The sequence below is a fragment of the Triturus cristatus genome, chromosome 2_1, assembly GCF_964204655.1.
Source record: "Triturus cristatus chromosome 2_1, aTriCri1.1, whole genome shotgun sequence".
NCBI lineage: Eukaryota > Metazoa > Chordata > Amphibia > Caudata > Salamandridae > Triturus > Triturus cristatus.
Window position 1 is genome coordinate 441,846,159 of NC_140581.1, and position 21,977 is coordinate 441,868,135.

General features: G+C 47.4%; 1 protein-coding gene across 1 annotated transcript in view; it reads right to left on the reverse strand.

Moving 5' to 3' along the window:
- TENT2 (terminal nucleotidyltransferase 2) overlaps positions 1-21,977 on the reverse strand; it is a 693,839-nt gene that overhangs the window by 31,970 nt on the left and 639,892 nt on the right. Inside the window, exon 13 of the mRNA XM_085632248.1 lies at positions 15,543-15,622. Coding sequence (XP_085488374.1) covers positions 15,543-15,622 — 80 coding nt within the window. The remainder of the gene's footprint in view (positions 1-15,542; positions 15,623-21,977) is intronic.

A 21,977-nucleotide genomic window follows, 5' to 3' on the forward strand; every position in this document is an offset into this window, starting at 1 on the left:
GATCACACCAAAAATAGTTTGAAAGGAGGTCACAAGGCCGGAGCCCACAATTTTAAAAAAATGAGCCAGGCCACTTGTTGACGAGGCATTAAAGATAGTCTGAATCAGGGTCCCAAAATGAAGTGGGAGATCAGTATTCAAAAGCGCTTGCACCTCAGTGCGGGTGTTTGCTACGTGAAGGACAAATGTTTCCCGGGATGAAGTCAACGCAACTTCTTTTTGAGACAATAGAGCCCTTATTCTGCTCATCTTGTTGAACTCTGCTTTCAAGGTTGGAATGGAAGGCCAGATGGATTTATCGAGCCGTTCATGCGGGGGCGGGAAAAGGACGTTATTACAGCAAACTACTCTCTGTGATACAGTCACTATATAGGGAATTCCCACTAACATTCCACAGCAAGCTTCATTATTCAAAAGCAAATAACTACCGTTAGCAAGCAGCGTAAAAGACGGTGTTATAACTGGCACAGGGAACCCTTTCAGGACGCAAGCTAAATTAGGAGCGTGCACATTACATGCACCATGCAATTGAATGTGCCTACAGAGTGATCCGGAGTGGAAGTGCACTCTTCACCTTTTAAGTAAACCTCTTTTCCGTCCCTCACACATCTGTACGTGAATGGGAGTGACCAAACTTTGTGCAGGAAGGCAGTACCAAGTTGTTCATATCTGCCAAGGGCATAATGTTTCATGCACGAACTGAACTTAAACAGGGGGAGCGGTAATGTGATCAACCCATGTATAAGCCACACAGCGGAATTCAATTCAGCAACAGAGAAAGGCAAAGGTTCTAATTTCTCAATGTGCAGTAATGAGTATGTAGCATCTTTCATGGACATGAACTGCTGCTTTGGTGTCAAATTAAAAGGAAGGAACATAGATGAAGTGTTCATGTAATCCCAAGGGACCTTCCCTGCCTTTAACGTTTGCAACGTCCATGCAAACTGCATAATAGAACGCAATTGATTTTGACCATGATACAATACAGACAAATCATCCTGCACAATGTCTACCACAGATGAAACAATATTGTCTAAGGTATAAATTCTGGAAGACAGGGTGTTAATGCTATTATCTACTACAGCCAATACCTTTTCCATATTGGCTTGATCAATAGCACGTAATCTGGATGCAGCCTCAATTTGTGATAACTTCCAAACTTCGTTGTAAACAGCATACACCCATCTTTTGGACCTGCCAACTGCAGGACCCTTAACAAAATTATTCAAATCTATTTTGTCATTTAATCGTGCTAAATGAAGTTTAACAGATGCTAAAGTGGAATGTTGCAGCCAAGACTGGCATAACTTCCCTACTGAGTAGGTAGTTACAGTGTGAGAAGATTCAAAACGGGGGTCTACACGAACCTGTGTATACCCCTGCTTTAAATCCAGAAACCGATGTTGACAGGAGTCCGAACTCGTCTGCCACACCAACCACCCTTCCGGATTCAATGCAGAAATATTGAAGGATGTGTTGGAAACCTATGTCTGCAACATAGCAAGGGACAGATCCGTATGATTACCCCAATTAGGATAAGCACCCAGACCCGGAATGGAGGGAGAATTTAATTTTTTTAGAAGTAGCCAATCCAAAACAGGTGGTCTGAAAAATGGATGAATTTAAAAATAACATGTGATTCGGGATAAGACAGGCACGATGCAAAGCTTCTGTTCCCTGTACCTGCCACGGTTTGGAGCCCCAAACCAATTTAAGATCGATAGTAGCTTTCCATAGATCATACCCTCCAATTGGCATCTCGTCCATGAAGGACTTGGAATACAACAATTTGGTGTGTCAGTCTAACTTTAGAAGCAGACTCCGGCGCAACCTTAAAATAAAAAGGCCGGATTTGACACACTAAAATCAGAAAAATAGGTGAATTTGTCCACTAACGTGGCAGAGCTGCCCATCCTAGGGGCGGGACAGTGTTCCCATGGAGTATAATTTACAAAATTTCTAAACGCATTAGCTTTGTGTAGGAAATGCGTGCCATAATGTTGATAGCAAAATTGCTCATCATAATTAGCAGTATCTAAATACAAATCCTCAGCATCAAATGCAGCATAATATTTCAAATCAGAAAACAGTGCTTCTATGGCTTGAACATCCCAGTCATCTGAGTGGATGTTCTGCTTAACGACATCACCCATAGAAACACGAAATACATTTGGCACATTACTTCAGTGGGGCCATGAATTTGAAATTTTACAGCATCCCAAGCGATCCCATCACGTACAGGCCAGGCAGTAATGTTCACAAAAGTCTGGTCCCTTTTCATAATATGTGATGAGGAGTGGGGGGCCAAAGTTCCATCAATTAGTCGAATCGTAGATCTTTCTTTCAGGTAGTGTCCATTGAGAAGTCTAAAAAACACTACCACAAAGCCAATGGACATAAACAAAAAAATACATGAGCACTAGCCAAATGTAAGTCCAAGGGGGAATTAAAAACTGTCTTTTGAACCAGGCCACGAAAATCGAAACTTTGGACGGGGCAATGGAAGTCATTGAATTAGAGTCAAAAGAGTCTCGTGAGTGGGCAACTGTGGTGGATTGTAAAACAGGCAATGTAATATCCGCAGGATAACCATACTCAACGTCTTCAGGCAGACCACCAGGTGTCGGTGGCAATAAAGGACCAGTAACTGTATGCATCTCGACGGCAACATCAGGCACTGTGTTAGAAGCTCGGGCCACAACAGAATTTCTCAGCATCGAAGGGCAAGAAACTGCCGGTGTCATACTAAGAAGAATCGGCCACTCGCTGTAGCTTGACATTGTCAATAGAGATGTACCTGTTATCCTTTTAACCAGGAAGTGGAGGTAAAATGACTGTTCGAGTACCCTGTACTACAAGCACTGGAACTGGTGCACGATAAGAGGGGCCTAACTCCTCCTTGTTCTCCACCTTCTCACGGACCAGATCACGAACTCGAGGTAGCCAGCCGACTACCGGAACCTGAAGCGCAGCATCAGATGAGGAGGGTACGTGTTCCTTCGCTAGACTGTCTCTGGCTTCTTGAAGATTCCGCAATACAGCACAGTGTTCATCTACGTCAAAGGGTGCGGCTGACGCCGCCATGTCTAGATCATTAAGGTCTGGGACAAACATTCGTACACCAAAGAGCATCATGTATGGGGTCCGCCCACCCAGAGATCTTCTAGGGAGATTATTAAGTGCACATTGCACGTCATATAAGTGGGCTAGCCAGTTCCGGCCAGTACCTAAAACCCTGGCTGTCAAAGATTGCTTTAAGTCACGGTTCATTCGCTCCACCACACTATTACCCTCAGGTCGGTATGGAGACAAAAATTTGACTTGGACCCCAAATTTCTCATGGCTTCTTTGTGCGCCTTCGAGGCGAACGCAGGGCCCTGATCAGAATGAAAGGTACCACACGCAAAACTTCCAACAAAGACACGCAAATCCTTTATGACAGTGTGGGAATCAGCACTCCTTTGTGGCCACACCCACAGACAACGTGTGCACGAATCAACTGCAACCAAGATGTATTTGTACACAGTATCGGAGGTAAATGGACCGCAATGATCTAAATAAACACAACCCATTGGCTTATTAGATATGTACAACTGAGTTTGTGGTGGGCGCGCCGCAGTTGAAGGTTTAATCTGCTGGCAAATGTCACAATTAAGAACATACGCTCTGGCTTGTTTATACAAACCGCACCACCAGTAACGTTGTTGTAGCAGAGATACAGTAGCTGCAACGCCGGCATACGCGGACGCCATGCCCTCGTGAGCCGCTAATATCATAGATGGTCTGCAGTCCGCGTTGGGAATCAATCTGTCACCAACGTCATTAATCCTCACTAATGGGACGTTATCAGGACTTAAGCGATAATGGTAACGAGAAGGGAAACCTCTTGGAAATTTCGTTCCCTGCTCTGTAGCAGCAATAGCTGCCAAGATGTCATCATCGATCTTACTTTTGGATCTTGTAACTGCTGCTACTAAGTATGTTGCCACTGCTGGTTTTGCTGCCTCGTCAGCCAGGCTGTTGCCGACAGCATGGACACCAACTCGTTGGTGACCAAGAGTGTGAATAACATTCATGAGAGGCAGACCGTCTTTAAGATCTGCCACTCGGGAGGAGGAGCCAAGATGGCGACCGAGATGGCAGCGTAGGCTCCCGGCTCTGTGAATCTCCGCATCCCGCACAGATATCCTGCATGAGATCCTCAGCCTGCGCTACATGCCCGTGTTGGTGATTGAGAGCGGCAACCGATCGTGTGATCCTGAAGCTTCTAGCGGCGGTACCGCCCGAGAAATGCTCGTTTGAAGTTTGCGGCCTGGGCAGCCCTGGGGCCGGGACCTCGAGTGGACAACATGGCCGGGCGGCAGTTCAACAACAGCGGCCATTGGTGACCGAGTGGAGTCGGAATACCGAAGCGGCGCGAATATCGGCCTACATCTCGCTGTGGTTACTCCTATCACCGAGAATAGCGTGACGGGTGCATACCCGGGGTGACGATTCCGGGGGTTATCGGCGATCGCCTGGACCCTCGCCAATGATTTGATCGGTCGCGGCCTGTGGCTCGTCCCGATCTGCACGGGCTGCTCCCGGTCTTCGCAGACGCTGGCCCAGGGGGAGAACGACTGTCACCTGTGACCACACACTGGATACACATCTCGCCAGCCTCCGGACCCTTGTTTGCAGCGACATGGAACTTGATGTGCTTGTGACTGAGACCCGGTCCCCATCTGGGGTGGCCCTGCCCTGCGGCCATCTTGATGGGATGGACTCTACCATCCTGTACACTGGGTCGCAGCAAGATTGGGAGTGTGTGGCGCAGAGGAGCGTGGCGGAGCGAGTGCGAGGGGCCGTGCTGGGGTACGGTGACCTCCTCGATGCTCTCGGAGCCCTTCATTCCACCCTGGTTCATGGCGCTTGGGTATTGGGGAGGAAGCTTGATGGTATTGTGTTGGCGTCGGAACAATTGCGGTCTTCCTGTCCCCAGGTACATAAGGCACTGTCTCACCTTTCACAGGAGGAAAGTGCCGTGACCGCCTCTGTGAATAAGGGACGGATGGAAACTTTGGACACTGGCAGCGTGTGGTCGGCTGGCTGTGGGGTCGGTCTGTTCTGGAGATTTTGGACTTGAGCGGAGGGTGGTGACTTTGTCCCATGCGTGGCATCCGGCGACCCAGGCAATCTTCACGCAACGGTCGCCTGCTCTGGCTGATTCCTCCTTCCTGGACCTCGTGTGTGGCGCAGGCCTTGGGGCAGTTCTGGGAAAGGTGATCTCCCATGATGATGACTGTGTTGGTGTTCCGAAACGTCCTCCCCACATGTGTGTGTCCCTTCCTGGTCAACTCTGGACGCTCATCTTCCTTGTAATCTCGGACATGATAATGGATCGCTGGGTATGCACTGGTGGTTTCGCAAAGAGTGGCCAAGGATCAGGCTGATCCTTTAGAGGTTGTCATTTCATAGGCGGGCGGGCTTGGGGGTTGTGTGCTTTCACGATGTAACTAATAGTGTAGTCGGTGAATACTGCTCCCCATTTCCCTCAGACATGGCCGAACTTTTGCTGTTTAATGTTCGTTGGGGAGGAAGATATTGTGCGGGAGGGAGAAGCCGGGGGCCTGGTTGAAGGCCCTCCTCCAGTTTATTATTACTCTCTCCCCTTTTCTGTTAGGGGGGATTTCCTCTCTTTTCCCTTTTTCTCTGTTTCTTCTATATTTCGGGTCTGGTTCTGGGGCGACAGGCACGCTGCGGGGGGGGGGGGGGGGCCGTAGTCATCTGCAGAGGTGCAGGGTGGGGGGTTGGGGGAGGGGCTTCTATAGTCCTTTATCGTGTTTCTATGGCCTTCTTTTTCTTCTCTTATTCTTCTTTGTCTTTCTTTTCTGGGGTCAGTGCGGTAGGTTTCCTTCGTGGCCAATCATTGTTTTTCATTTGTGCCTCATTTCCGTGGGGTTTTCTGGGTCCTAGGGCAGGAGACTGCAGGCGCAAACGGCTCGTGATATCCCTCCACACCCTGAACTTCCTGTTTCAGCGCCATTGATTTGATAGATTGCTATTTATTGTTTGACGTTCACTATTCTGCCTGCCAATTTTCGCTGTTGAGAACTTGATTGCCACCTGATCCTGCTCTCCTTTATTGTAAAATGAAAACCTTTTATATCCTGGTTTCCCTCTTGGGCTGTTCAGTGGATAAGAGAATACTGGCATTGAGAATCGACTTCCCGAGGTGCTGCATGTGATTATAATCTGCTCGCTGTTACCTTCACTGTTTGGCCGGCCCCGAGGGTTGTAGGCCCATACTTGTCTTTATTTGCAATGTCAATAAAGGTTTTTCAAAAAAAAAACAATTTAAAAAAAAAAAAAAAAAAAGATCTGCCACTCGAACCCAAAGCAGTTTATGCTTAATCGTGCTACCTTTGGAATCATGGTAGTCATTCCGAGACCAAAAATGTAGATTGTCGTTGTAAGATTGAACACAATAAAAGGAGTCACTCACTACAAGGGTAGTGACTCGGGGATCAGCAAACTCTAGCGCTAGCACTAGAGCACAAAGCTCCACCAACTGCACAGTACAATCACCCAATGACTGCGTATGCACGACATCGGACTGGAATTCTCCATTTACGAAAGTACCGACCACAATTGCACAAGCCGCTGAATAGGCGTGCTTTGATCCAGTTGCCGGTTGCGCAGAACCGTCAGTGTAAATGACACCATGGTAATCCTCGAGCGGGCGCAAGGACAGAGGAGCCGGATGAACAAATTCATACTGCAAAAACTCCTGAGTCTGAAGTGCCGCGTCAAAGATATATGTGACGTCAGGCGATGTCAAGGAAGTGGCCCATTGTATCCACCTTGGATGCAAAGCCATAGAATTTGGTACACTAGCCTTCGTCACCGCCTCAAGGGCAGGATACGGTGTTACCACCAACATGCGTTTACCTTGCAACAGCGCTCGTTCTTTCAGAACCGCCATCTGCACTGCCGTCAGAACTTTCTCGACAGCGGAAAATCGCAGTTCAGCCGAAATGTACAAGTGAGATTTGTAGGCAATGGGGACGGTGTCGCCCTCATTGAACATTAAGTATGTGAAACCAACTGCGCCTGGCACAATTCTTATGACCAGGTTAGTGTGGTTATCACGCGTCAGTAAGTATTTTGAAGCAAGAAGATCAGCTTGCAATGACTGCAATATAGCTGAATGCTCTGGCAGCCAGCAAGATTTGGAAAAAGTAGGTTGTACCAAGGCATAAAGCGGCTTGATACGCTGGACATAATCCGGAATGTAAATCCGACCGAAATTCAGAAAGCCCAGCAGAGATTGTAATTTCTTCAGTGTCGTAGGAGCACGTAGGCATGCGCACTTCTCTAGAAAGTGCGGAGCCAATCCTCGATCTTCATTATTGAGTTCAGACCCCAAGAACAACACTGTATATTCCGCAATGTGAGACTTCGCAAAGTTGAATTTGTAACCAAAGTCAGCAAACAAAACAATAATGCGATCAACGCGACGGAGATGCGCTTCCAACTCGTCATCTGTGAGATAATTATCATCCACATACAAGTACGCATCAGGGTCTATGCCCTCTAACAGAGAGACCACGCGAGCGGCAAAGACTCCAGGGCTGTTCTTATAGCCCATTGGTAATCTTTTGAATTGTTTTTGTTTGCCACCCGAGGTGAACGCCGTCCACTCACTACTAAGAGAGGACAGGTTATGGCTGTAAAAGCCACTGGAAATGTCAAGTGTGGTTTTAAACCTTTTTCTCACGAGACTATCGACGAGAGCCGAACTGTGGGTGTTTTGTACTGCACATGTCCGGCAATGAGAGTTTAGGTGCTGGTAATCCAAAACTAGGCGGTACGACCGTCAGGCTTCGTCACAGTGAACAAAGGATTATTCATAGGTGACACACATGTTTCGATTACTCCTTGATATTCCAATTGTTCAAGGATTGACGCGACGTGAGGTCTAGCTTCGCGACGCATGGGGTATTGGGGTTGCGGTTGGGGCGTAGTCCGCAACGGAATCTCATGGCCAGGAGACAATTTATCCCAGCCAACCTGATTTCGATATAACGCAGGTGCTAGCACCTGAGCCCATTCCTCGGCGTACTTTTTAGCTTGGACCTTCGACACTGTGCGCAAAGGACGGGAGGATTACCTCCTCCCCTCTAGGAGCATCTAAAACGAAAGCCGGGGGCCAATCTGCCTCCGCCAACAGAATATTATAGGAAGTGGTCAGATTATCCCCAAAAAAAACTTGAATTGTACGTTGTATGTCACCTTCAATTTGAATGACTATATTATACAGTCTATCAGGGGGAGACACCCGAGTATCAGCAGTTTCAATATTCACGAATATATCAGTTGCTGTCGCCACCAGATATGGACGCAGTGCTTGTCGCACTACTGTAACTTCCGCAGCGCTGTCTAGCAGCGTTAGTGCCCATGTCAGGTTCTGAAGCTGCGTCCATACCATCTGAGGCATACCTCGCTGTCAGCGCAGCAACTTTCTTCTTCTGAAACGGGGGTCGTTGACGCGCAGACTCGTCCTGCTTGCCTTTGCCGTCAGACTGGCGGGGTTGCTCACGACCTTGGGCACCCCTTCCTTTCCCACGGTCTCCGCCACCGGATTGTGAAGCAGATGTTTCCTGTGAAGAACGAGGAGAGCGTTGTTCAGAAACCTGAAATCAGGTGACTTAATACGAGATCGATCACGCAGATCATATGTGCGTTCAGTAGACGACTGAACCGGTGAGGCAGGACGTGACCCCTGTTTCTGTTGCCGCTTCCCCTGTTTCTTAGCTCTCCAAATTTGTTTAGGAAAATTGGGGCGTTCGTCTTTTGTAGACTAACTCACCTTAGTTTGCTGTACTATATCAGGAATGATCACAGTAGGTGTCACACCCAAGGCACTACAAGCCACGGTCCTATATGCCTTCGCAATTACTTTAGCTAACTCTTTGGGCTTGTTGGTGTCATCCACGCGGTCCATCATATTTGCAACTTGGAACTGCATGGCATCTCCTTTGAGGTTGCCCATCACCATGGAGCATACCACATCGAAGCTGTCGACAAGCCTCATTCCCAATTCAATAGCAGCCTCCGCACCATGATACTCCCGAACCTTTTTGATGACGGATGGTAGCACAGACATAGACGGAGTGCCATAGCACTTCGAATAGGTCGCAGCAAAGACCTTACCCCAGTTGTCACAATCTGCCATATCCGGGACCAGGTCTTTAGGCAAAGTAATGGTGAGGATCCTGTGTTTCTCCACAGGAGTGGTATGCGGAAAAAACGCTTCCAGTTGGTTAAATTTCTCAGCAAGCCAATAAGGAAATTCATCCTTACTTTGGGGGCGCTTGCCGACCACCGAATTAATCATAACAGGACTAATAACCACCGCGTGGTGATCCGTAGGTTGTCCCGCAACAGCTGTCCAGAGTGGTTGATTGTGTAATGTTAAAATCGCCCCCCCAAAGGAGCGCGGCTGGACCCAGTGAGGAAATGTGCAGCCAAACCTGCGCGAAAAATTCAGGGTCATCAGAATGGGGACCGTATAGCGCCACGAGGATCAGTGGTTGAGACAGGAGGGTGCCGCGCAGGATGACAAAGTGCCCCTGGGGTATGTAATCACCTGAGAAGTGTGCCAGGGAAGCCACTGCGCAATAGGATGGACACCCCGCGGGAGTAGCTGGAATAGAAGGAGGAATGGATTTCGCCCCAATGCCTAGAGATAAGCCTGGAAGAGGTAGTGGGCAGCAGATGGTCTCCTGAAGGAAATAAATGTCAACCTTATGTCGGATAAGGTGGGCATGTCCCAAGCGAGCCTTGCGGCGGTCATTAAGACCACAGACATTCCAGGTCCAGAGAGTAGTAGCCGTCATTTCACTGTGCCAGAGGAGTGAATGACGAATTCGGACAGATGTGCATAGAGGACCATGAACAGTGAAAAAGGGAAGTGCAGTGCAAAATGCAGTGTATCCGATGTCGCATTACAGAAAAAGACTAAACCAACAATGAAGCATCAGGAAGAGGCAACAAACCCAGAGAACCCAACCCCCCGCCACCCACACCAACCCCCCAATTAGGCTGAGGAACCAACCCCACCCACCCAAGGGAACCACAACTTGGAAGGGGAAACACAGTGACCAGGAAGGGAATAGTCCGTGGAGGCATGGTTTCGCCCGGCGTACACCCCTGCCATAGAGACAGGGTAGCCAAGCCATGGGTTAAATTCGGACAACAATGTTGAACAGGGGAGGACAGCTGGGGCGCCTAAGAAGGAGGAGCGCAATGTAGAAAACCAAATGATGCGGCGGGAAGCCTGAAATGAAAGCTGGCAGGAGGTCACAGGAGAGAGGAGATGAGGAGGAGGTCGAAACAGCAGGAGCAGTTAAACACCCCGTGACCATAGCGAGCCCCAGGGTCCAGTGGACAACGAGCGGGAGCACAGCAGTGGAGAGAAGGGACACATGCAGTGACTGAGGCAGAGTGGAGATCAGCCACGGAAGACTGCATCACACAAGAGAGAACATCTTGTAAAATTACAATATCAGAGGCAGAAGTCAATAATTATCGCTAAGGTGGCCGTCAACAACAGTCTGGGAGCTGGATGGGAAAGCGCATTGTGTCCGGTCAAGTTTCTTCGCGTAGGCCAACGCAGACTGCGGCTCCGTGAAGATATGCATTTTGGAGCCCTGCCCGACACGCAGCTTAGCAGGGTAGGCGAAGGAGTAAGAGATGTCATGTTTTTGGAGTATTCGCTTGGTCGGAAGGAATTCACGGGCGGCAGCGTGTAGTCAGGAAATAAAGCAAGAGAGTTTCCCTGATGACAGATCTCCCCCTTCTCCCTGGCCGCACAAAGAGCAGCGACACGGTCCCTAAAGTTCAGTAGCTTGGCGATGATGGGACGAGCCGGCAGGCCAGGAGCAGGTCAAGGGCCAAGAGAGCAGTGAGCTCGCTAGACAATGAAAACGGGAGCGAGAACATCACCAAAGAGGTCACGAATGAATTGCTCTACAAAGTCTTCCATTTTGGAGGTGTTGGAGGATTCAGGCATGCCCGTAACGCAAAGGTTGCTCCTACGGGAGCGCGCCTCCAAATCCTCATTCTTGTTCTTGATCAGCTCGAGAACTTTGTCCATTTGTAGGAGCTTATGATGGTCCGGAGTCAAATGTGTATCAAGTGAGTCGACCCAGGCTTGAACAGTGTCCAGCCGGGCAGACAGCTGATCAAGTTGGTTGGCAATGCCAGTGACAGCGGTCTTGACATCCAGCATGATTAGCTTCAAGTCATCCTCTCTGGTCAGGCCGACATCAGTCTGGGTGGTCGGCTTGCCCATTTCAGTGACCGCCCCATCTTGACACGTTTGCCGACGTTGATCGAAGGCGAGCTTAGGTTGTTTGGGGTCTGCTTTTCCCATGATCAGGCGCAGTCGTGTGAGCAGAGTCCACCAAGAGATTAAGAAAGGTGGGGCGGCGGCTCAAGGCGAGGCAGACAGTGGTAGATGAGAGCCGCAGCGAGGCGGGTAGGACTGTGCAGCCAGTGGAAGTCCCGTGAAAGAGAGTGAGCCAGCAAACGGGTTCGGGCTGCCAGTTCACGACACGCGAAAGAGACACAGCCATTCAGGGCCCCCAGGCGGACGGAGACAGCCGGAGCGACGATGGACATGTGCGGGCTACTCCAAGTGAGGCAGGCAGTGGCAGCAGAACCTGGCAAGGAAGGCCGCATGGGGCGGGAAGCAAAGTGCGGCTGTGCCAGGGGATGCAGGCAACTGATAGCCGGCCGCAATGGCCTGAACACCCACAGTCCAATCCAGCACAGGGCCCTGAAGTAGCTGAAAGGCCTCACGCCGGGGGAGGAGGCGGGGGGGGGGCACGGGGGGTTAGAGCTGATGAGGGTTCAATAGAGCTGCTGCTCCCGATGAGAGGCGGTGAAGGCCGCAGAGCAGTTCCACAGGCCTTGAGGGTGAAGGAGTGCCAGCGTTGCAAGATTGGTGTGCCGGATGGCGGCAGCGGGCGGGCCGGAGGCCGCCAGGCGGACCCCGGCCCCGCAGGGAGAGAGAGCGGGTGTGCAGCGAGGAGTCCGTTCCCACTGGGGCAAAGGCAGCGAGGAGACGTGGGGAACGTGCCACCCGCGTCGCAGGGCCTCGGGGAAGCGACTGGAGATGATGGGCACAGGCGGCGTCAGTAGGCGGAGAAGAGGCCCAAGCCCCGCGGTACGGTGTGCACGCCCCCCTACCCCGCTGCGGGGAGCCCCCGCAGCAACTCGACTCACCGGGGTCAGGAGAGGGCTGGCGGCAGGCTGGCTCCGACAAGGCGATCCAGTCCTCGTGGATCGGAGCAGGCGATGCGATGAGTCGACAGCACCACAGCAGCACGGTGCGAGTGCTGGCCGCACGCCAGCAGGAGGACACGGTCGCAGCAGCAGAACTCGACGTAGCTGCGGCGGCGGGGGCCAGGAGGTGGATCAATCGGCGCCCCCGGGTAAGGAGAGTCCGGATAGCGTGGAGCAGGGAGACAGCTCGACCGATGACCGCAGAATCATGGTGGATTTGGCCGGCAGAGCCCACTCAGGGGCCATCTTGCAGCCGGCTAAGCCATGCCCCCCCCCCCCCCCCCTACGACAACGTCATTGACCAGGCGCCACAGATAGCCCCCTGCCCCCCAGAAACACTAGCCAGCCCACCATCTCCAACTGGACACCGATCACGGCCGAAGACACCGCCTCGTGGGCCCTAACCAACCCCTGCCCCCTTCACATCTACCACAGAAACACGGCCGCCATCGCACCCAAACTACAATGCACCATCAACACCACCTTCAAAACTGGCACCTTCCCAGATGACTGGAAGCGCGCAGAAGTCAGACCCCTGCTCAAGAAGCCCACAGCTGCCCACACCGACCTCAAGAACTATTGGCCCATTTCGCTCCTCCCCTTTGCAGCCAAAGTTGCAGAGAAAACAGTCAACAGGAAACGGACACGATTCATTGAAGAGAACACCGTCCTTGACCCATCCCAATCCGGATTCTGAAGCAACCACAGCACAGACACCGCCCTACTCGTCGCCACAGACTACATCCGCACCTTCCTGGACCATGGCCACTCCGCAGTCTTCATCCTACTCGACCTATCAGCGGCCTTCGACACCATCTCCCACCGCACACTAGTCGCCGGACAACATGACGCAGGCATACAAGGAAGAGCCCTGGACTGGATCCGATCATTCCTCACCGGAAGAAGACCAAGGATCAGGCTCCCACCCTTCCTTTCCGACCCCACGAAAATCACCTGCGGAGTCTCACAGGGTTCAAGCTCAACGCCAAGAAGACAGAAGTCCTCGTCCTCAGTACCACCCCTTCTGCATGGGACAGCACCTGGTGGCCGAATGCCCTTGGAAGCCCACCTACCCCCTCAGACCATGCCAAGAACCTCGGCATCATACTCGACTCATCACTCACCATGATCCGACAGGTCAACGCCGCCACCTCGAGCTGCTTCAACACCCTCCGCAAGACCTTCAAGTTGATCCCCCCTGAGTCAAGGAAGACAGTCACCCACGCACTCATCACCAGCAGACTTGACTGGAAACGCACTCTACGCTGGCATGAACAATTCCTGACTCCACAAACTCCAGACAATACAGAACACTGCCACCAGACTCATCCTCGGCATCCCACGACACAAACACATCAGCCAACACCTACGAATTCTCCACTGGCTCCCTGTGGAGAAAAGAGTCACTTTCAAAATCCTCACTCAAGCCTACCAATGCCTACACAACAACGGACCCAAATAGCTCAACGACAGAATCAACTTCCACGTACCAAAAAGAAACCTCCGATCTTCCAACCTCGCACTGGCCGAAACCCTGCGTATTCAGAGAGCCAGAGCAGGCAGAAGATCCTTCTCTCACACTGCAGCCAAGACCTGGAACAAGGTACCAGCAGACAGACGTGCCCCCTCCCTGAACACCTTCAGGATGACTCTCAAGACCTGGCTCTTCGGCTAAACAGATCTACGGACCCCCCCCTCACCACCTTGAGACCCTCACGGGTGAGTAGTGCGCTTACAATTCCCCGATTGATTGAACCACTGACTAGAAAAATCCAGATTGAGCCGACTAGTCTCGTGACTTTAGGTTCTCCGATCACAGAATTCAAACCATGTACTACTGTCTCACCACATCCGATCAAAATACTACAAAGAATGCATTGAGATTTTGATACAAGACAGAGGAAAGGCCGTGTCAAAAAAACGGGGGGACGTTACTGCATGTAATACTAAACCTGGCTGCTTGGCTATTATTTAATGATTAGATTTTTCAATAATGAGCCAATTTTTATTGCGTATGACAGGACGTGGAATTCTTTTGCAGTCATGAAACTGCAGTGTGAGCATTAATAGTCAAGGGAGCTATTTGCCTATTCTGGATTTTATTGTTGGATGTAGGTTTGGGGTGTTTGCGATGTACTCGCTCTCAGGTAGAATATCAACAGCCTTGAACGTTCTCTATTTGTAAATCATCTTTCTCACTGTTTAAAAGCATTGTCTTGTGGCTTCTCAGAGAACTTCATACATCGCTTTTGACCTCAACATGATGTATTACTCCAAACAGGAATGCTACATGCCAAACTGGCAAAGCTTCTGAATTTACATACCAGCGGTAGCACTAATAATCAAATAATCATGTGCATTTATTTAGAGGCACCATAATCTAATTACCTTCTTAAACTATATAGAAGCCCCACAGGTATACTTATTTTTTCACAAACCACTTATGAATGTAGCCTAATGCTATGTTTAATAAAAGATGGCAAAAATTGGCAAGAAACATGTTGACCTTTTTTGAATAAATATCCTTTGAGATTTGAAGGATCGTTACTTCCTTCATTGATCCACATTGTGTTTAAAAATGACAAGAGACACCACTTTAAAAAAAATTATTTGGTAAATCTTAGTCATTTTAATTCTTTCCATTCACATTTCCAATCTGCACTCTTAACACCCTCACTTTAGGCTCATCACTGCTAATAACATCTAAAAGATCTCCGGCAAAGAGACCCCTCAAGGGGCATGCTGTGCACCAGCAACGGCCCACTGAGGTGCTGCCTGACGATGAAGCATGCCACCCAACTGGGTGGGTGATGGCTCTTGATTCTGAATATTCAGATTCCTCAGACCTTTCCTTCAATAGGGCGTCACTCTGGCATCTCTCTGAAGTTTCATGGGAACTGCACTCTGCTAGCTTACTGATTTGTCTTTAGGAGCATGTATGCTGGACCTTTTTTGAGCTCCTTCTCCCTGCATTCTTTGTTGATATGAAAATGGCAGTCATTAATGGGACTGTTGTGGGTCCCCAAGATACTACTCATCTTGCAGCTCTTCGTTACAATAGAATTTCACAGATACTACTGCAAAAACATTCACTTGGAGAAAAAATATGCACGTCTTCAATTGGAAATATTTTCACAGCTTTATGCAAGGATGCAATCCTTAATATGGTTGTTAGGTCTTTAAAAATGAGTAATATGTACGTATTTTACCTTCTGAAATGCTTCCTGAATTAATTCAAACTTTTGCTTTTCGTGTACTGCTCTAGCAGTGTTGGATCCATCGAATGGCTCTGAAATGTATAAAAAATGCAGTAATTAATTTTTCCAAAGGAACTGCGTTGCAAACACAATAATAAGAGAAGAAAACGTCCAGCACAATGTAAACAGAGCAAATTACCAACAAAGTTCTTTACCAATAATAGAACCTGGTCACAGTGAGAGTTTGGGTCTGTTGTGTTACCGCTAAAAATATTTTTAGTAAATAATCTAAAACACATATGGGAAGAAGTAGAAGCTTAGTATCAAATAAAAACCAACAGTTACGGTACCTACCTGTAACTATAGTTTGCAGAGGATTATAGATATAGATTACTCTTACATTTTCCTATTTCCTCTTACACACACAGACACGCCAGAGTCTTGGTGACTAATGTAAACAGTCCCAATGGCCATAGCCCAAGTAGATAATGTAGGATAAGAAGGTTATATACAATTAGCAAGCAAGTAAACACAGGCTGTGCGTTGACACAAGACAAAAGGCCACTGTGGTAACATGGCTGCACACAGGCAAGGGTGGTGCCAAGGGAGGGGAGGCAAAGGTAGTTGGGCTATCTTACTAGGTAGTTTGTGGGTAGGAGAGATGGTGAACAGATGGGCCCAATGGGTGGGGTCAGCTGCAAAAATGTCAGTGTGATTAGAAGGGAATGTAAGAGGGTGGGCTCTTGCTTTGGATTATGGTAGAGGGGAGTGCATAGCATTCTATGTGAATAGATAGATGTCTGTTGAACAAGAGTTCTCTGAAAGGCTTGGAAAATCTGTGCCTCTTGCCACTTCTAAGGGTTAACACTGTTTTTCCTTCAGTGAACTCGACAATCAAGCAAGTCACATGGTGGTTCCCCATATTTTTCTGTAGCTGTCTATCAGCTCTATTTTGATGGCAGACAAACACTTAAAGTGTACCCCAATTCTGATTGAGGGTGGTTACTGTTCCCTCAACCCAATAATTTTGGGTGACTGGCAGTGGAGACAAAAAATTCACAGTCTGAGAATACAACACTTTTTTCCAACTCTTCCCTGTGGGGGAGACAGCGTATCGGCTCTGACTGGTTAAAACTGTGTCTAGTCCCGATAAATGCGCCCCCCCCTGCAAATAAGTACGGGAAATAGGAAGCTGTGTGAAAGTGTACCTCAATACTTATTTCAAGGGTGAGGTCCAACTGGACCCATGTGCATCCTTTACAAGATGGTAAGTGTCATTAGGTAAGGCTAGGTTTGTCCATGATGGATGTGTTAGCCTGCACAGACTCTTTTCCATGGCCCACTCTCTTCCTCTTAAGAACCTGGAAGGCGGGGAAAGCCACAAGCCCATTCTTTTTCTTAGAGTAGGTTTCTCCCTGCCTAAGTGAAACAGACTCATCCCTCATTCTTTTATTGTTACTAAACTCCCAATGGGAGCAGATGACTGTTTGTTTTATGATCTGTGACCCCTGGTAATGGAATCTTGGAAAACTATACAGGAGGAAGATGCACTTGTCCAAGATTGGAGTGTCTGGATTTCTAAATAACGCAGATCTCTGGAAAAAAGTGCCCCCTAAGAGCCAGTAATGAGTAGATCATCTGAGGCCGTAGAAAGCCTGCAAATCAGTGTAGGAAGGAACATTTAATCTTAAGAGGACCCTTCGCTTGTTCTGTTCTCACACCCTCCATATTGGTAATAAGCCTGAGAATCATATGCGGTGTCCTGATGCTGAGATTAGAGGAGAGACCAATCTTACCTGCCTGCTGAACCTAACTTAACTGCCCATGACAAAAGCCAAAATAATTTCACAAAGATAAGACCTAGCTTATTGGAGAATATGCAGGGTGGACATCCTAAAAGGACCTAGACTGCCCAGGAGCTGCCAAATCCCCAGAACCCAAGTGAAATCAGATCAAAGACCAGAAATATATGGGTTGTACAGCTGCAATTTAACTAGATTTCAAATATCTGATAAGCCTGCCCCATCCATGACCCATGCCATAATTGAAGGATGCCTATATTACCACAGGCTTCACTAAACGGTCTTGAGAAATGTGCTGCTTGAGTGGTGAGTCTTTGGGCTGTAGACCTTTGTGGGAGTTTTAATTCTCTCTGGTATGTATTACAATCTATGCAACATAGATGCTCAGTTTGGTACTCTTTAGAAAAACGTTAGGTGTCTCTGAAGATCCTAATTTCAGCAGGGAACAGCAGTCTTAATGAAGTTAAAGCACTGACTGGACAAAAGCTTATTAAGTATCATATAATGTCATGCCGTAGCGGAGTATCTAACTTGTACTACATTCTAGAGTAGGCCTTGACTGTTTGCTAGTGAAAGTGAAATGGCCAACGGGAGTAACTACGCAATGCAACTTAAGCATAATATTGTTGTGGCCCTCGGACACTAGTGGTGTGCAACAGAATGCACAGTAACCACAGACCTTCTCAGAAACTCAACAAAAGATCCTTCAGGTGGGGAATCACTGGCAGACATGTGCACATGTACAGTATAGCTGGCAAAAAGAGGGGTGGGGAAACAGGGTGGTGGTGTTCACAGAAGAAGAGAAGTGGCATTTGACACAAAGTACCATTTCTGCATTTAAATCTACCTTCTACTGTCTAAACATACAGAAGTTACAAGTTGGATGACTTTCCACAAAAGTCAGAACATGGAATTTGGAAATCTATATACTACGCATCCAGCATAGGCTGGATCCATGCTACACTTTCAAAACAGAAAAGAAACAATACCCTAACTAGGAATAGATTAAACTATAAATAATTAACACACACAAGGAATTGGATCAATGTCAATACATGTACTTTTAGTTTTTAAGGATGAATTGATTATAAGCACTCCACTCAATCGTGGAAAAACAAAGCGAGTTAGATGGTGAACATACTGAAACAAAAACAGCAAATATAAAAAGCTATGATTTATCTGACTGTCAAGATATATACATCACATAGGTACAAACAAGTTACATTCGGTATCGCTTTTTCTGGTGGAGACTTTATCTAACTGCAGATTTCTCACCTTAAAATATTCCATAAACGTCAGACAGGGTCTGAAAAATATCTTGAGCTGTACCTTTGCATTTCAGGAGGTGTCATTGATCAGCTCGGCATCTGGAGTAACACCATGGTGCCCATATCAGCAGCACCCCGGCACACTGACGTAAGTTTCTTTTGTGACTATTTGCCCACCAAAAACGAAGAGCCACATAAAAATTAATATGTGACCAGTGTGCACTTTCTAATGGAATCCTTTAGGTGAAGACCCCATTTCGCAGAGCCAGGACAGAAGGATCGGAGAGGAATTTGCAGTTAGATAAAGTTTCTACCAGAAAAAGCGTTAACGAAAGTAAGTAACTTGTTCTTCTGATATTGCCTACTTCTGTTTCCTGCCGGCCAAGGGCAGTGGCGTTTTCCAGCCAGACATGCGCTGACAGGAATTGCAGAGTTTTAATTTTCTGCTTGAGTGCCTCCGATGTCTCGGGCTTCTTCTACACGGCGCTTGTGGTGATTTAAGTGCTCTTTTACACACAGGAACTATTTACTACTATTAATACATTCTTTTTTTAGCTGGATTTTTCTGAGCTGTGTTCTATTTACCGGATCGCAGGAGGACTGGTTCCCTCACAATTCCGAACCTTCTTACTTTTTTTAACGTCATTACTATGGCGGAGGGTAGTAGTTTCTCTCATAAGAATGGTCCTTAGTCAATCAGAAAGGGAACGATGGGGGTGGCAGTACGAGATTCAAAACAGGTCCCTGCTTCCCTAAGGAAAACACCCCTCCCAATCACAATGGAGGATCTGATTGATGAACTCAAAATGTTAAAAGGTTTTATGCTGGAAACCACCACTACACTTAAACGCCTCAACGATAAATAGTCCTCTCTTGAAGCTAGGGTTTCCGATCTCGAACTTCACTCTATTGAATTTAGAGACACCTCTTTAAAAGTGAACATTATGGCTAAGGAACTTGAGGCTCTTAAAAGTCCGATTGAAAATTTAGAAAATCGTAATCGGTGAAATAGTCTTTTCGTTTACGGAATACCGGAATGGGCGGAGGGAGGTGGCAAGATTGCTTTTCTTAAAACAACCAAACCCAAGATAGTGGACCTTACTAGCTGTTCCCTCCTTAATATGCCAAGAGCTCACTGTCTTGGACCAAAGGTTCCTAGTGCCAGTACTTCTTCCAAACTCAGAGGAATCATCATCCTTTTGCTCCAACATACGGACCTTATTCAAGTTCTTTCAGCCTATAAGCAGCGCAAATAGATGTTCTGGTCATTGGATCTTTCTTTCTCAGGATGTTTCATCGGTCACTGCTTCTCGCAGCAAAGAATTTATGCGTGTACGTTCATCTTTACGTGCAATGGGTGCTAGATATAGACTTCTCCATCCATGTACCTTCAAAGTCACATATAAAGACAGAACCACTTCCTTCATCTCCCGAGTTCAACTTAAGGACTTTATCCATATTCATAAAAAACACATGGACATTAACAGACCATGATGTCTATGTTCTATTTTGACTTTCTGGTCTTATGCTTGTAGGTTGCTTTTGTATTTTGCTGTTGTCCTCAATTATTTTATTACCAATGTCTTCTCGTAATCTTCCTCCCCAGGTCTCATGTCTCTCATTGAAAACTTCCATCGTCTGTTCATTGTCTGGATGGTGTTTATCTCCTCTTACTGGAATGTTCTCCAAGAGTACCATACCCTGATGGGTAAGTTTGTTGTACTGTCTGTGCACGTTCATTATTGTTTCTCTCGGTTTCTGTCCCTTCTCTGCGTTTCTTCTTTTCTTTTACAACCCTCAGTCACTTACTCCCTCAATCTTATTCCTGTAATTCTGGGCCGGGTGCTCAGGTTGGTTCATATCTTTTATGGTTTTCTCTGCTGTTCTCGGTTTAATTTACTTCATTTTTCAGATGTTTATCCTATGGCTTTTGTCCTACGGGTTCTTGGCCATACTCTTCTGTTCTTTCATCTTTTGCGTCTTTTTTGGGCTCATCTCCCTTGTTCTTTGATTTTTTTTCCTGTTCTGGTCTTCTAATTTTTTTCTTGCTTCTTTTCTTTCACTCTTTCTGTCCTACTGTCTTCCTTTCCCAAGCTCTATATTTGAATTTTCTTCTTTCGTCTTGGATGGTATATAGAAGTGATTTTTTTTCGTTGAATTATTTCTTTGAATGTTAGTGACTTTCAAGGCCCTATAAAGAGGTAGAGAGTTCGTACTCATCTATCTAAGCTGTCTTGTCATGTTATGTTGCAACAAACATTTCCTTGACAAAGATGTTCATTTGTTGAGGAGGAGTTGGGTAGGTTTTGTTTACTGTTCACCTAGTGTAAAAAACGAGAATGGAATTGTTATCTTGTTTCATAAATCTTTGAATGTCACCATTTTAAAACAAGAAACTGATGTTGATGGGAGATGGTTGCTTCGTTTTGTTAATGGTTGTTCTTATTACTTTTTTAATGCTTATGGACCTTCTGTTGATGCCTCTTTCTGGTACTCGTTATCACCTAAATGAATGTCTGTACAACATACTAACTTAGTTTTAGGGAGTTATTGTAACCAAGTTATGGACCCTTTTCTAGATCAAAAATCTTAGTTTAATTAGCCGAAATAGATGTCCCCACATTAGAGGAAAACAAAGCCAAACATTAAAAGACGAGATTTCACTCACTGAGGTTAGAGAAGCCATCACCTATCTGAAGCCCGGAAAAGCTCTGGGTCCTAGTGGACTACCACCAGAGCTATACAAGCAGAACACAGACTTGCTAAGTCCCCACCTCCTGAACTTGTTTCTAGAAACACAAAAAGTGGGCACCCTCCCGCAAGACCTCTGGACGGCCACAATAGTGGTAATACAAAAAAAAAGGTAAGCCGCCACACACACTACCTCTATGACAGAAAGGGAGTTAAGAATTTATCAGCAGCTACGCAGGCGGTGATAATTGCCTGGATAAAACCAGAAAGGCAGATGAAATGGAGCAACCAAGTAAGGGTGGGTGTGGGGGGGGGGGGGGGGGGGGGGGGGGGGGTTAGGGGACATTAGAATATTTATTTTTTCCGTTACCCGTCACTCTTCCTCCAGTTTTAATTATATTCTTTGTTATAAGAACGTCACACAATATCTGGTACAGGCCAAAATGGGTCCCATCCTTGTTTCTGACCATGCCACTTTTATTACAGACTTAACATTATACCACTTCCTCCACTCACTCCAACAGATGGCACTTCCAGAAACAAGATCAGCAATTCGTCTCTGGTTTTGAGCAATTCATTACAGATTTTTTCGAGACTAATGCCAGTCCAGATGTTGAGTTCCACCATGTCTGGGATTCTATCAAGTCTAGAGTGAGAGGCTATGTTTTGATTAAGAAAAAAAGCTG